At 36.8% G+C, this 17,699-nt stretch overlaps 1 protein-coding gene across 1 annotated transcript in view; it reads right to left on the bottom strand.

The window, feature by feature from the left end:
- The window catches only part of DIAPH3 (diaphanous related formin 3), a 425,390-nt gene that overhangs the window by 166,343 nt on the left and 241,348 nt on the right, over positions 1-17,699 (bottom strand). The window contains exon 22 of the mRNA XM_087814306.1: positions 11,036-11,165. Within this exon, the coding sequence (XP_087670432.1) occupies positions 11,036-11,165 (130 nt within the window). The remainder of the gene's footprint in view (positions 1-11,035; positions 11,166-17,699) is intronic.

Raw genomic sequence — 17,699 nt, 5'->3', positions numbered from 1 at the left:
CAATTAATCCCCATACTCTGTGCAGTGTGGGGTTTGCTGTTATTGCTAAAATCACTCTGCAAGAGGGCTGCCTGCATTTGCTGTGGAACCTGGAGAGAGGAAAGGTAGAAGGCAAGCAGAGGAAGTGATGGGCACAGCGGATGGAAGAGTGCCAGTCAATTCTGTTGTCCTGTTTCCCTCACACTGGGGAGAAATAAGCAGCCTTGTCTTCCTCAACTATGAAGAAGGAAATAAGGGCAAAATAGCTTTTTAGAAAAGAAAACAATACTAATGGGAGAGCCTATCTAATAGAAAATCATGTTTAGCTATAATTATTTGAGAACTCCTTGTCATAAATAAGATGTTCAAGAACATGGTAAATGTTAAACAAAAGAGGTTCATAATAGAGTGGTCTGCAACAGCATTCAAAATGTTCCCTTCAAGGAAATGGTTTTGTGTGCAGGTTACTGCTTTTACTGTGTTCCATGGTAAATATTAAGCACAGATTGACAGACTTGCAAATTGAGATGAGTTTTCATAAACAGCTACTGGAGACCATGCAGCCTAACAAGTCCTGGACTGCACATCTCTGGACCTGAAATATCCCAAAGTTGTTCTCCTGTCTAGATCTTTACTCCTCCGTCTCAGTCAGTGACTGGTTATGATTCCTCTCTTTCTCTCATAGCCCACACACCAATCATACTGGAAATCCTGTTGGTTCTACCTTCAAGGTAGACTCATAGTCTAAATCCTTCTCAACACACTCGCTACCGCCTCCTGGCCTGTGTCAGCATTACCCCTCCCTGCGCTCTTCTTAGGGCATCAAAGTGGTTTCACTGCTTCTGCCATTGTTCCTCTGCAGTTCCCCCCAACATAACAGCCAAAACAATCCTCTGAAAATACAGGTCAGATGCCATTCTGTTTGTTATAGGAGAGTGAGAAGCTAGGGAACTCCTAAGCAAGTGGAAGGGGGAAACTGAGACAAGAAAATTAAACAGGGCCAAGCAGTTTGGGCAACTTGCAGCTGATTTGTAAGTAACAAATTTGTAAGCCATTATCTTCTCCAAATCAAGGACACTTGAGAGTAAATAGGTAAAAGCCTCCCTAACTAAAGAACACAGGAAAGGAGAGGGGAAAGGGAAAAAAAGGAAATTTTATTTCACTCCCTATACAGAGAAGCCAGCAGTCTGGGGGCTTGGCAAGATAAAATTGCCAGGTGCTTCTCATGAATTCTAGGAAAGCCACAATGAAGTAAAAGGGGAACCTTGAGAGTTAATCTATACCAAGATATCAGGCAGAGGAATTTAAAAACCTATAGACAGAAGGGTATACAACTCCTTGAATCCCCACTGCACTCGCTTCCCAAATTAGTTGGGAAGTCTGCCTGTGCCTTATAGGCCAGATGTACTTTGATAGATGTGCTTGCCTTGATTTTTTTTCTTTAATAAATTTGCTTTACTACAATGCAATCGTCCAGGATCACTCGTTAAAAGTCCTTCCTCGGAGTCTGACAAGAACCTAAGAGGGGACAGCGCTCTCCCTTCAACTCAGGAGGCTGTCCATAACACCTTTTCTGGTGTCTGTGGGGTGCCTGTAACAATTCTTCTGCTCAAAACCCTTCCAGTGGCTTCCTAACTCAAAGTAAAGGCAAACCCTTAAAATGGCCAACCATGTCCTATAGGATCTGCTACCTTTCTGACCTTATCTCCTATTACACTCCCCCTTCCTCTGTTCAGCCTCACTTCCATATCTCGGGGCCTGTACACTGCACTCTTCCCTCTGCCTAGAGTGGGTCTCCAAATACTCAAATGCCTTGCATCCTCACACCGCCTTCAAGTTTTGCACAAAGGCCGCTTTCTCTACAGGGCCTCTCTGACCACTCAACATAAATTCCAAAATCCCTGCCCTGGAAGCCCAAAGCCAACTGTCTGACATAATATACACTGACTGCTTGCTTTGGTTTATGTTCTGTATGCACAACCTAAAATGTAAACTTCAAGAGAGCTGAGACTTTTCTTTGTGTGCATTTACTCTGTCCAGCACCCCAAATGGTGCCTGGGACAGGAGAGGCATTAAGTAAACAAATCATGAAATAATGAATAAATGAATCTTATTTAAGCCACTGCTATTTTTTTTTTTTTTTCTATCACTCAAAGTCAAACTGATCTTTGCTAATACTAGTGCCGAGGGCAGTGTCTACCATGCAAAGACAGCACAATAAATTTTTTGGAAAGAGTTCTTTCCTTATAGGGTCAGAACATACAAAAACTATAAATGAGTACTAGTTCTTTTTTCCTTAAAATAGGAGTTTGACAAACAGCTGCTGACAAACTGCCATCACAGCGATATTTACATAACAAAAGGGCTTCCCTACTGATCAATTTTAAATCTATACTTAAGGATGACCTCTTGTGAGAGGAGCAAAACATTTTCTTTAGGTTTTCCCATGAAGGTGAGTAAGCATTGTTTTAGATGTTTCTATCACTTATATCATTTATCTTAAGTGTTATTTCATATTTCCATATGGCGGTCCTTAATAATTCTGGGCTGATAAATTTGTTTTTTAAATAACATGCAAACACGTCCCATAAAAAACAAACAAACAAAAAAAACAAAAAAACTCCTGCAAGTTGTTGAGGAGTTGCTGGAAGACTAGTTGTTTTTAAAGGTTATTTAGTAGTAGAAACCCTTTTTCAAAAGAATTCTTATATCAAAGTTCAAACTATGACATAAAAATAGAGTGTCAGGCTGAAGCACAAGCAGGAAAATAGAATTCATTTTCCAAACTCCATCCCCTATGCTAGAATGTGCAATTGGTGAAAATGCTCTGAGCTGTACATTTATGATTTGTACAATTTCCTAATGGATAATATTCTCTAATTTTTAGAAAAGTTAAAAAAAAATTCCATACCATAAATCTATAAAGTTCTTGGCCTTGTATTCTAAAGCTTTCATAAGTCTCAGGTAAGGCACAGTTGGAATGTGCTGAGTAACTTTTGAGACTATATATTAAAATTCTATGACATATTATTCATAGGGACTCATGTTTACATGCACAATTATTGACACCATAGGCAGATCTATGTCAACAAGAAATAATCATTGAAAAATAACAGCGACAGCTATAACATATGTAGAGAATATTTATACAGTGCTTAGTAGATACTACTGAAGCTTTATGAATATTTACGTATTAACCTATTTAATCCTCACTATGAACCTCTGACTTAAGCACAATTATACAATTCCCATTATATAGGTAAACAACAACAACAAAAAACAACAAGTCCCAGAGAGAAGAAGGAAGTCATCCCAGGTTACACCTGTATCAACAGGCAGGTCTGGGGTTTGAATCCCAATTGTCTAGCTTCAGAGTAATACAGCCTCTCCCACAATACAATGCCTCTGCAATCTAACTGGAATCACATTTTTATTTTGCCCACTGAAGTCATTTATTGTAATTATTCAAACTGTCACTGCCTGTGAATAAAAAGTTCTTAAATTCAGAGGCATATTTTAAATTTTGGGTTTAACTGCTGTAGTATTTGTATATGATGTATGAAAAGGGTGCTCCACCAGCTCAGCAACAGCAACCGTTAAACACCAAAATGTTTCACAGCATAATGATAAATGCTTTCCATATATACCTATCAGTGTAATTTCCCTTAGCTGTTCCATTACACTAAAAGATGATAATGCTGCCTCCATCAGTTATGGGACTGATGACAAGCATGGCTGTACTGAGTTGAATATTGTCCCCCCAAAATCCATGTCTACCCAGCAGCTCAGAACATTACTTATTTGGAAATAGGATCGTTCCAGAGAGAATCTGTTAAATATCTTGACATATCATCCAGGATTTAGGGTGGGACCAAAATCAAATAACTGCTGTCCTTATGAGGGCAGGTGAGGACAGGTGAGAAATACAAAGGCGGCAATGTGAAATGAAGGCTGAAAAATGCCAAGGATTGCTGGCAGCCACGAGAAGCTGAGAGGTATTGGCTGGTTCATCCCCAAGAACCTCCAGAAGGAACCAATCCTACTGACACCTTGATTTCAGACTTCTGTATTTCTCAATAGTTAGAGAATAACTTGTTGGTTAAAGCAACCTACTGTGTGGTAATTAGTTATGGCAGCCCTACAAAGCTAACATAACTACCAATTCAACATTTTGCAAGCTGCGTAAACAGTGTGGTTTCTGGGAAGCAGTTGACAATTCTATCTGCTGCATCTGGTAAACTCCATGCATCTTCACCCATTCGGTCCCATGTCAACCTTGTGAGCAAGGAGATGCAGCAGACTGCTATAAATGCGTTTGTTCCACCCACTGCTTGGATTTCTCTGTGCTATGCTAAGCTGTCCTTCAGAATACTCTCATTCTGAAATTTTCTTTCATCTACCTTGTTTGCAACCTTCTACTTCATGTTGCAAAACGGAGGTGCAGTAAATACTGCTTTACAGCCAGCAGTCTAAGAGAGCTGAGACCTTGGTCGTCACTGTTGATCCTGTGCTGTTACTTGATGTTAGCTATGGCTCGTAGGTGACACTGATAGAACTGTCTGAGTAGCTATTTCAAATCTGTAGCTGGCCAAAAATCTGCAAACACTGTAAACTGTTAGTTTCTCGGAAAGATTAATGCTGTATTGATGCCACTTTCTGTCTGCTAACCTCCAAAAAGATACAGAGGTCTTCCTGATGCGGTTTTCTTCCTCATCATCATCTATCAGCCCAAGCAGCAGCCGGCTCAGGAAATGTTCCTAGCTCAGTATCGCAAAAAAACATCTTTAGGTGCAGGTAGTTCCTCCCTGCCCAGTGTTCTTCAATGTCAGCCCACAGAATCCTTCATCCTTCTAGGGATTTGGTCATGTTCCTTCTATGTTCCATTCTGCTGCTTTCCAAAATAGTTTATATTTGCACTATAAAATACTGCATGAAAATCTCCAATATAAACTTCTGATGCCAACTCTACATAGATAATCCCTGAAAATAAACTGGCAGGATTTGAAACAAAACGCTGTTTAGAAGACAAGTTGGACCTTCCAGCTCCTTAGTGCTTGGGGGGCACTATAAATAATTTTTCAAAAGTCTTGTAACTACCTTGTGAGTGGCACAGTTATATTTCATCATACCATTTTATGTTAAAAGTGTTAATCTTACAAATACTGCCCTTTTAGTAAGTATATGCAAAACTATGTGTGAATCACATTTTTATATAGGTTTACCATTTTTATATTTGGCTTGTAATAATAAATTTATTTTGTGATTCCTAGGTACAGTTATTAGGTGACTAGGGGTCGTCAGATTAGATCATTGAGGCCTAACCACACAGAAGTCATAAACTAGCTTTACAGACATGGCTTGTCACTCTACCATGTACCTGAGAAACCAGTGCCACCCTGCTAGGAGACATCAAATGTTTCCACTATTTCCATAGAATAGTGGAAGGAAAAAAAAAAAAAAAAGGCAAAACCATCTATCCATTTCTCCCATTTTGGAAAAGTGTCAAAAGGTGATTCAGTGCAATTAGCTTAAATAAAATTACAACTATTAAATTAGAAAGACAGAGATACTTGGCAATAAGTAAACACTGGGATATAGTGAGTACATCCCGGTATAAATGAGTGCATTCTAAAATAAAATCCAGGAGATAGCACAGACCTAACTATAAAATTAAATGTAAATATTTATGAATACCCCAGCCGGGCGTGGTTCAGTGACCTAGGACCCAGGCGATCGGGGTTGGATTCCCTCTTGGGGCACAGGCCCGGGTTGCGGGCTCGATCAATGACTCTCTCGTCGTTCATGTTTCTATCTCTCTCCCCCTCCCCTTTCCTCTCTCTGAAATCAATAAAGATATATTTAAAATATATATATATATATTCATGAATATATTTATTAAGAATGCCTCAGTGTTTTTTTATACATGTACTAATTTGTGTGTCACGTCTAGTCAAAAAGGAATTGAGGCATACTCGCAATTGTTTAAAATCATTTGATAATTCGTGGTTTGTACTTCCATATTCCTAATCGATTACTAGTGGATGAATATTCAGCACAGTAGGTCTATGTTTCTTCAGCTAATCTGATGGAGTGAAAGGGCATTCAGTACAGGCTACTCTATTCTGGGGCCAAAACACTCTAAGCAAGAAAAGTTAGTGTATCTGTTTGCTAGGGCTGCCATCACAAAATACCACAAACTGGGTGGCCTAAACAACGAAAATCTATTTTCTCAAAGTTCTAGAGTCCAAGAGAAGGTGTCAGTAGGTTTGTTTTGTTTTGAAGCCTCTCTCTCTCCTTGGTTTGCAGATGGCCACCTTCTCGCTATGTCCTCACAGGGTCTGTCTTCCGTGCATGCACATCTCAGGGGGTCTCTCTGGGAGTCCAGTTAGGGCATAACCGAAGGCTTCATTTTATGCTAATCACCCCTAAAGCCCTACTTCCACATAGTCACATTCTGAGGCTTAGGGCTTCAATGTATTGGGAGAGAATTCAGCCCAAAACAGCATATATTTTTTTGCTCTTCATTGATAATTCAATTAAAGCAATATCCTACATGGTTGTTTTCTCCAACAAAATTATTTTAATATAAATACCCCCACCAGCAACAATGTATCCAATCAAATTACTTCACTATATTGGGGAGAAATGTACACTAATGCGTATTTTCAAAAACTTTAATATCCTACAATTGATATGAAACATGAATTATTTATCTCACAAAATTATAAGGCCCCAACCTATAACCTTCATGACATAATGGTTCCAAAGAACACCGTGTTACTTATGTTGTTAATTTGTTGCACAATAACTGTTTTAATGCATTGACAAAATATATTTAAAACATAAAATGCAATTGAATTAATAATACTGAGTATTCAAAATATGTATATCAAACTCACTAACACATTTTAATTGGCGTTTTTGGAAGCCTACAGCATAGAAGCTTAATGGAAACCTTTGAAATGCTTTCTGCTTGTTATAGCAGATGAATTTGAAATTTTCAAACACTATGCAGTTTCCAGGTGGCAGCCACCTGGAAATTAAGTGTTCTAAGTGTTCACAGTAGGTGAACAAAAGATAAACATTTGGTATTTAGTGAGGCATTCATCATAAAATGTTGGAAAGTCAGGAGGAATTGGAAACCAGGAGATGTATTTGAGATGTATATTTGGGTCAGACCAAGAAATTACTAGCTAAAAGCAAACAAATAAAGCCTAAAAAGCAGAGTGTCTATAAAATGGAGAGAAAAATACAAAATATATCAAAGAATACTCCTGAAAGCTAAACATGTGGAAACAGAAAAAAGAAGTAAAAATAGGCAATCATTAAATCCACTCTGATAATACACTGAATATTGCCCTTTCTCTAGAAGCTAAATACATTCCCAGCAATTCCAGGAATAGTCTCTAGTATATAGTAGGAGTTCTTAAATAGTGGTCTAAGGTTTTCTGGAAAACATATAAATTTATCCTTAAGGACAAAGTGGAATACACAGAAACTTCGGTGAGGTTCCCAGGAAGGACCAGGAAAAAGCACCAAAGAGAAGGTGACATTTACTTTACTTGATGAAGGAGACAACTAGACAACATTTTAGGCCACAGCTGCCACTTCCCATAGATTTACCTTAGAATCTACCACACAGCTCTCAGCTGAGACGCTGAAAGGCTATAAAAAGGCAGGGCAAATGAGAAACAGGAATAGAAGGAAGGGGGCTAAGAAGGATTCTCACGGAATGAAATTTTGGGGAGGAGAGATTAAGGGTATAGGAATCAAGAGCCACATTTTATTGCACATTGTGATTTACACATTGAGATGTGGCTGGAAATGGCAAGTCAGCTGTTGGACATACAAGTGCGGAGCCTGGAGGAAAGTGTCGGGTATAAATTTGTAAGTCATTAATGTTACGATGGTATTTAAGCCCTGGGAAGCTGACGAGATCACCTGAGGAGCTAAAGGGAGGAAAAAAGAGGAAGACTCAATATTAGGCTAATAACAACAGCAATAGAGGCTGCAGAGAAGACCAGGACGGACTGGATACTGAGAGTAAGAGGGAGGAGCCAGGGCGACAGAAACCAGGTATGAGTGAGGGAGCCTGAGTTGCACTAAGGCACAGGAACCATACCTTGGATCGGCAGCCAGACAAGAGCAGTTTCTGGCAAAGACTAATCATACAACTCTGCTTGTTAAATGAATGAGTGAATGAGTTACAGAGTGAACTAGCATGGTCTTTCTAGAATTCCAAGTTGACTACCTGGGGAGTAATGGAAATATATGCTAGAGCTATGAAAGCCCTGAAAAAGACAGAGCTGAACAAGGCGACACGATAAACTTACCTTTGTTTTATTTTAATACACCCCAAGAAACCTTACAGTTTGGTCTTATTTCCTACTCATTAATAAAACACCATTCCAACTTAATAATGAAACAGGTTATATGAAATAATCAATAAAACCTTCATGGATTAGAGTTCATTAATTTCACTTGTTTAGACATGGGAAAATGTATTCAACCCCAAGAAGTCCAGAAAGAACGATCACAATGGTGTACAGAAATACAATAATGACCCGAAATACTTTCACTGAAATACAACAGATAAGCTGTAGGCTATTATCTCTTAGAAAAGAAGCAGCCCTAATGAAGTAGATTTTTGAAAATTGTCATACGGGTAAGCTCATTAGTTGCAATGAAAGTTCCCCCTGCTGATCCAGGAGTACCTAATGGCCAAGATTTGTTATGTCTCAAAAACAAAGGTACTGTTTAATTCATGTGATAGCTCACTGAGGAGATTTCAAATCTGGAAACTTTTAAATAATGATATATAATATAAGAGCATTGACATTCTCCAAAGCAAACCAACTTATTTCACCTAAAACATCACAATTATTCCTCTAAAATCTCCTTCATTAATAGGGTAACATAAGCTTGGAAATAAATTATGCTCCACAATCACCTACACTATAAAAAATTACCTCTATGATGGCTACTCTATTTCAAATATGAAGTTGGCTGCTCCCTGTGAAACACATTAACGGTATCTGCTGACCCATCCACATATGTGTTCCTCTGCTAAACAGATGGAAACTAAAACCCCCCAGGCCCCCACTGCCCCATAGAAACACCAGGAAAGAAAACAAACAGAAGAATCTAATTACCAAGCTACAACTCTGCAAGCCCTTATGAAAGTTAAGTATTTTTCAAAAGCAAAATATCATAATATTCGTGAATTTTAAGTACAATCAAATGGGTCATGATAGATCAATGGTATTTCAAAAACTTAATTTACAAGCAAAAACTGCTAAAAAATAAGTTCTATGATGAACAATGCACCTGAAGGAGAAGTATGTACAGGTTTACTGTTCATTTTCAGAACTAGTAGGAAAGATGGTGAAGTGATCAGGAATAAAAACTGCTATTAGCCAGAAATGTTTGCGCTGCTTTAATTCTTGCTAAATATCTAATGCTGACATAGCAATTACCTTCTCAACTATCTTTTCACTAGAAAGAAGAAAAAAAACCAACTTCCTCTATATTTCAAGCCACTGGGCACGTGCCACTTTTTCATCTACCACTCAGTTACTATGAAGTTTAATGTTCATCAAGAACACCCATTTTCAATTCTTTTTTATCCCGTTAATTCAAATCTTATTCCAAAATTTCAGAAATCTCATTAGAAAAGTCGCCTTCCCTAAGCTAAAGGACCAATCACTTAATTATTTTGAGTATCACTGAGCTATTTTTAATGTGTGTGTTTTTTCTCAATGCACTTTGGTCCTAATATCACATTGTTTAATATACAGAAATAATTTGAATTATTTTCATTCTTAAATTTCACACACACACACACACACACACAAAAAATGTCCTTACACCAAGGACATTTTAAGGTAAAGTAAGAGCCAAGTAAATAATTCAGTATCATTAGAGCATTGGGAGGCAGGAGTGAAAAGTGAAAAGTTTAGTTTTGGTCTTAAAAATCCAGACCAATATTTCCAGCACTGTGACCCCCTTTCCCCCAGATGATATGAGGTATACATGTCAAAGAAACATACATCTCAGGGAAATGTCAAAGAACATCTCACCTAATCACATGCCTTTTTGCTGATAAAGTGCTACAATCCCCATTTTATAGAAAGGAAAATAAAGGGAGTAAAGAATGATAAAAGTGATTTAAGAAGAAATATTCACTATAATATGGAAAAAATAAAGTATCCTTCTTTAAGTTGACAAATTCAAATTTTAAGAAGGAAATAAACAGATTACAAAATACTTTGACATTACTAATGACCAGTGCTCAACACAAAAAGTTCAGACAGTCCACCATTTCAAGTGAGTTGTCTTCCAAAATGCATATTCAGATATTTCTGTATATTCATAGATGTGTATTCATAAATTGGCTGTTGGGAACCAATTAAAGTTTTTTTCCATAGGATCAATGTGATATACAAATAAAAACTGGATTCTTCAGGAAGTCAAAAAATTACATTTGATCATATTATAACCAAGTATTAATAAAAGGTCCTATCCTTTCTATGGCCCTTTATAAGCTGATCTAAGCCCACAGTAGGGGGCCAGAAACAGGTTAGAAATCTCAGCAGTAGGAAGGAGTGAACTGAATCTCTGGAAGTTCGGTGTCTATTAGGACAGAGAAAGCACGCTCCACCTGTAAGGTGGGTGGAAACAGGGGACACTAATTAGTAGTGCTTGGCTCAGACACATAATAGTTCCCAAGTGCTCCTGAATGACAGTGAGTCAAAGGAGCATAACAGTGGCCACCCTTGGCTTAGTGGCAGAGGTGGGGTGGGCAGATATTCACAAGGTTTAAACTTCAGAATGTCAGATTTTTTAATATAGGGCCTCATTATCTAATCCGATTAAACTCATAACTCCAAAGACAATTCATAAAACAAATGTTCTACAACATCTATTTTTAAAGTGACGTGTATAGTATGAAAACACTATGAAAAAGTAGTAAGCATGCTCGAATAAAAGGCATTACTTTCTGACTCTAAGAACTGAAGACCCAGAGCAGTGGAAGGTTTTCTATTAAAGCACAAACCTTTGCTAGCTTTGTCCAAATGTTTCAAATCGTCCACAAAATTCAGGATATCAGGGTACTTTTCTTCACATATTTCCACTAGAAAATGAAGTAGTGTTGTTTTCTGATCTGCTGATTTTGTGTCCTTCAGCTAAACAGAGCAAGAGGAAGAAAAAAACCAGTCAAACATGTTTTGATAATCTGCCTATTTAAATAATGTTAATATTGTATTTTCTAGGTAAGAATGAATGAATTGTAAAATTAGTTAATTCTATTTTGAAAAGCAAATGTTTAAATACTTGAAAAGCTACTCTTTACATATTGTTGCTCGGTCAACGTCATTAACATTAATTGAAAAGAAGGAATAAGTATAATCCAATCCATAATGTGACATTTTATGGGGGGGGGGGATATATGGTAAGCACCTAGGAAAGTCAATACAACAGTGGTGCCTAAACAACCCCCACATTTGATCATTTCCTCATTTGGCGCATGCTGGTGGAATGCCTGCTAGATACTGCAGGAGCTGGAGACACAGCAGCCGACAGTCATTCCTCAACAAGCTGTTTAGTGGAAAAAAACAAAGAAACAGAAAATACCTATTCACTCTGGTGTGACAAATAGTATAGTAAAACTAATCACAAAGTACATTTAGGAGGACATGACATCTAAATTGAACATTGGTAGAGAGGAAGTTGTATGGTGTTAGGGAAGGGAAGAAAAAATCAAGAGCTCAATATCAAGGCAGGAGGAGCAGCTTTTGCAAAAGGCCACAGTCGAGGAAGAAAACGGCACATCCGAGGAGTCAGAATGACTCCAAAATACAAGTGTGTGTCAGGGAGGGCAAGAAGGTAGACTAAAAAGATATGAATCTGAAAAGACAGGAAAATAAAAGGAAAGGTAGGTCATGCGATGGAAATAAGATTTTGAGCCCTAAGAATTTGGAGTTTTTAAACAGATGAGAGATGACCAGATGTACATTTCAGAAAGCTCCCTGTAGGGTAGTGTGGATAAAAGATTAGAGCAAGGGTAATAACAGGAGCAGGAAGAGTAATTTAAAGAGCTATAGCAATAATCCAGAAAGGAAAGATGACAGCCTGAGTCGAGGTGATGCTTTGGGAATAGAGATAATGGGACAGAGTGGATGTGGAAACCCAGGCGATGCCGTTAATGGAGAGAAGACAGAAAGGACGAGAACAGATTTGGGTGGGCTGGGCAATGAAAAAACTCATTTCAGTTACGAACAAGTTGAGTTTGAAGTTTTTAAGTAACATCCAAGGTGGAAATGTCCAAAAAGGACATAGAAACAGTGATTCTCAACCTTTTTTCATTACTATCAGCTAAGGCGCTTTTTTAAGGCATTTTTTGGCTCTGATCATTTGCACTCATGGAATTTTTAAACCACAGGTACACTGTACATCTGTTTATGTACTGTATGCATACCTGTGCTTTACATACAGCAACAGTAAGACATTCTTGTTCACCAAGAACAATTTTTTATCCCTTCAAAGGTGATAAACTGTTGACAAACTATTGAGAATCTCTCTGGGGGTTGGAACTCAAGGAGTGAACTGGTCTAAGAGCATCCATTTGTGAGCTGTTAGCCCCTAAAGCTAAAAAGTTGATCAAATAAATTCAAACAGGTACACAGAGTAAAAGGAAGAACAGAGACTTGAAGACCAGGATGGACCCATCATAATCTGAGATGGTCATGGAACGCAATCAGAGAGGAGAGGTGGTTAAGCTAAAATCTAACAATAAACAGGGAGTTAGTTTGGGTTTCACGTAGTCATTGGGATGAATACTGGGTGTGAACACAGGGTATATAGGTAATCTGGTAGAATTTCCTACAACTCAGTAATCATTCAGAGCAGATACACAAATGAGAGGGGGGAAAATCACTCTGCATACCAGGATTTAACTTAGAGCTGGAAACTCTTCACCTACCTAACTGGGGACAGTCCTTCTTTTCCAACAATTTCCCACTTGAAAATATGTATGTGTAAGTATGTATACATATATCCCCATAGGTACTATTTTTACAAATTCTACCATCACTAAATATTATATCACTATCAGGAGAAAAATAAGTTAATATACAATAGAAGAATGGGAGCGATTCTGTGCCATCATAAATATTAACACACACAACTTATTAGTGCAAAAACTAGCGTACTCCTGGAAACATGCAGCTACCTTTCTAGGCAGCCTGACTTTCATAGGGTACCCAGGTAATAGCTTCAAATGCTACAGTGACCTATTCAACACACAAACCATGTTGAACCACTATGTTGAATACCTGAAAGTAATATAATATTGTATGCCAACTACACTTGAATAAAAAGTAAAGAATGGTTCCTGGAATTTTAAGAACGGTATCAACATTTAATCCATTACTTAACACCTTTTAAAAGGAACAGAGATTCCCAACATCCAGCTGAGTGTTTTAAAAGAGTATACTTCAAAAAATGACTCAAATAATAGCTAGACTAATGGTTACTAACATGTGTGGTAGACCTAGTATAGTTAAAACACATCCTTAACTAGTTATATAGCCTTGGGCAAGTTACTGGACCGTAGTTATCACACAAATGAAATAAGAACACGGACTAGACAAAGAGAACTCAACTCATTTTCTACTCCAAAAATATTAAGTATGCATTCTAGTGGACTTAGTGTTAGTAGACATACCAAAATCTAATTTAAAATAGGATAAAAATGAGGAAACCTAGTTGTTATCTCAGTTTAGAAGTTATTTTTGCATGCTTGGACCAGTTAGAATCGTTCTATCAGTTTCAGCTTTTACATATGCTGAGAATGTTAATCCAATTTCTAAAAGTTACCTTTCAATCATAAAATTGCATTTATACTATCATCTTAAATGGATAAGGCCAGATTAAAAGTAGCAAACTTTCACAAACATAATAGTTTTCTCTTGTACAATCAAGAATTAGCATAAAAGCCATCGTGTTTTTTTAAGCATCGTAGTAGCAAAGCTCTTTATTCCCCCCACTTCACCCCCTTTACAGCAGTGATTCCCCAGGGAATCCTGTCCCTTCAGTGTACACTCACCTCCTGACTGTAACCAGTTTATATCCTTCCTTATCATGTTCCTTTCATGTGAAGCTGGACACATAGCCTGTGCAGAATATTAAGACAAGCACCATCGAGCTCTACATTTTGTGAAGCTTGGACAGAGTGTTCCAGTACTATTTGTAACATAGCTAAACAGCCAGCAACAGCTAGGATTAATATACCAAGAAATTTCTATGATCCAACAACCACCTGGATCAATCTTGATCTTTATTCAAAAGCAGTAAGAATTTAGAATTAGAATTCTGGAAATACTATAGTTTATATAGTATCTACAAGTTTAATAAATTTTAAGTACGTATGTCAAATACATTCAAGTATTTAGAGACAATCATAAAGCTAAAAACTAACTTATGGAGGAGGGCGGTATCTTGGTTGAAATATTAAAAATATCAACTGACTAGCAAGTAGCATGTTGTTAACATTCTAATATAAAAAGTTTATTCTGAATAGTAAAAGGAAGCAGAATTCTCCTATCCTTCAAAAATCTATATTTAACAATTATAACACTTAAAAAACATCCTGCAAATTTCCAATAAATAAATCTGAAATTAAACCTAATAAATAAGACATTCAGATAAGAAACACCAATTGAAAGCATTTGTTGATAATACATGGTGTCTCATTTACAAACTACTATGTGGCTCTAAATTCCAGGCCAGCCATTTTTTATTCAGGTCCTAAAATTCTCAGAAAAAATTGCATAATTCTGCTAAGATACATTCTTCTTGCCTCAAATACTCGATTCCTTCCCTCCTTCCCCAAATAACTTTAAAAAAAAAGGACTCTTTTCAACAGCATGAAAGCACAACAAAATGTATTTGTCAAAATCTTTATCTACTTGCTGCTCAATATTTTTTCACCTTTTTGATAAACATTAACAGTAAAGAGGGCACATTCTATCCCCAATAATTTCTCGTATCAATCATAATCAGTGATTAGCTAGAAGAGGAAAGCTTGGGAGATAGTGACAATTTTGCTGAAGACAAAGAACAACATGAACACATTTTGTATTGCTAACTTTTGGAAAGAAAGTGAAGCTAAAATATTTGCTTAGAAACTTCATTTAGGTTTAAAAATAAGCTTCATTTAAATTTAACAGACACTGCTTGACAGGATTCCTTTTGTATTATTGTCAAGAGATTTATCTTCCTGATGAGTAATCATCACTGTTAAGTAGAATTTCTTATTTATATATTGTTTCTTTAAGGTACATTTAATGTGGCACAGATGTCAAATAAACAAAAAGATGGATGGACTTTCTTCAACCGCTCTGTTCATTCCAGACAAAATAATGTTAAAAGTAGATCCTATAATAAATCACGGCCTAGTTGTCAGTCTGGAGTACAAGTTCTTTGTTGCTACAATGCAAGGTTTTGGAATATTTCTAAGGTATTCAGCACAAATTTGGATGACATTTAAAGAATATTCCATTGTCTCAGTCACAATAAAAAAATTCTTAAAATAAACCTTAGTATCTTGGTGATTTTCTTAATTCAAAGACTGTAGCCCTTTCCTCTTGGATAATAAAACATATCTTAAGAATGTTGTTAAATTAGTAATTCTCTTCCCATTATGTTCCTGTAATCTACGTATGTATCCAAACAGCACTGACTATTTTAGATGTTGTAGACATTGCTGACCACCAGAAAAACGACAAAATTATGGGCATCTGTAATGGCTCCATGAACATTGGACCTTAACTTGTGAACAGTAGTAATGCTGAGGATGACAACAGCAGCTCTCTTACGTGGCACTATGAGACAGAGACTAGCCAAAACTATGTAAGTATTATGCTTAAAACATACAACATCCCTATGAAAAGAGCACTATTAAGAGCATTATTAAGGAGGGGGAAAAAAGATTTGCAAGATCATGTAGTGAACCCCACATCACATAGCTGCTATCTGATAGAGCCAAGATTTGCAGCCATGTCTGTGTGAATTCAAAGCTCTAAACCACTACAAATAGAGTTCCCCTACGAAAGTCTTTATCTAGTGGGTATTATTATTCTGCATCAAAAGAAACAGAATTCTCAAAAACACAGTAGACAAAAAACGGTAGTAAGACAAAAGAGCATTAATGCAATTTAAAATACTAAAGCGCTACAGCCTGTAATTCTAGCCTTGAAAGCCTCTACCAATGGACCCTCTCTACCCTTAGGTCATTTCTAGTTCTGAGAGCATGATATTCTTTCTATTGTTTTATCTATTAAATTAATAAAATGCCACCTGAATCCTATAACTCAAACAGCAAGTCTTTCCATATTGCTAATGTATTGGTGTAGACAAAATATATGAATATAGTTTGATGAAAACACATCCATAAACTTTAACCTTCAACAGACTTTAACAAGTATACATAACATCATATTTCATCTTAAATCCTTTGCAGAATAAAGTGATTTGTATATGTATAAAATAAGGTTTCTAAATATAAGTTAAAGGTATCCCCACAAAAATGGATGTGTAAAGACGAATTACCAAAGAATATATATTTGCTCAGTTCAAAAAGTCAGCTTCACTAGAGAAACCAACCCACAATTATAGAATAGGTATTTTCTGATAAACATAAATACATTAAAAATAACCACTCCCTAAATAAATTTTTCAAAAACCTCCAAAATGAATGGACTTAAAAATGTTAGTATGAACAAAAGATGCTCAGCTGGAATTGCCATAACCATGTTTAATATATATAAAAGAACTTTTATAATGATTTAAAAGATGGGTAGAGGTCAATCAATACTAGGTGAAATTGATAATTAGATAAATTTGTGTCATTCATATATAAACAATTTTATATTTTTGCTTAATTTTCACATTAGAATGAGAATGAGGGTTGACATATTAAATAAGCAAAAAAATCCTATAAATAATATCAACTTCTATAATATCAACTGGTTCATACCATGTTTTCATAGACATACTTTCTTTAAATTATATTTTTTATATATTTCTTCTGGATTTTAGTAAGCACAGAGACTTCAATATAAAAAGCATTTTTGTGTTTTAGTAAAATTTTAGCTATTATTTAGTGTATTGTTCAATGTTCTATTTATTTATATTATTCCCTTATTCAACAGGGATTTAAAATAGCTCAGTATCCTTTAGTTAATATAAATGGATGAATTTTAAAAGTTTTTTTTTAACTTCTAATTGTTTTAATTAAGACTGTTAGTGGGATCCAAGATAATGGTAGAGAAGGTGAAAGCTACACTCATCTCCTTCCAGGACCAAACTAGAAGTACAACTAAAGTATAAAGCAAGTAATCTGAATAACCAAATGAAGACTAGCTGAGGGAAGTCTTATAACCAAGGATTTACAGAAGAAGCCACATTGAGGTTGGTAGGGAGCGTGGAGATGCAAAAAGGGCTGGCCCTGCTTCTATGGACACTGGCTGAGGTTCCAGGGAGGTATCTCAGCTGCAAAGGTTCCCGGTGAGAAGCATGAGGTCTCAACCCCAAGTCGGGCTCTCCAGCCCAGAGCATCAGAGCCAGGAAGAGGCACCCACATAACAGCTGGCTGTGAACATTAGAGGGGATTCTGTCTGCCAGGGAGAGACATTAGTCTGCTAGAGACACAGCTGTCC

This window comes from Miniopterus natalensis, chromosome 2 (assembly GCF_054644295.1).
Source record: "Miniopterus natalensis isolate mMinNat1 chromosome 2, mMinNat1.hap1, whole genome shotgun sequence".
Lineage (NCBI taxonomy): Eukaryota > Metazoa > Chordata > Mammalia > Chiroptera > Miniopteridae > Miniopterus > Miniopterus natalensis.
The sequence above is the reverse complement of the archived record's forward strand: the minus strand, read 5'-3'. Positions and strand labels throughout refer to the sequence as shown.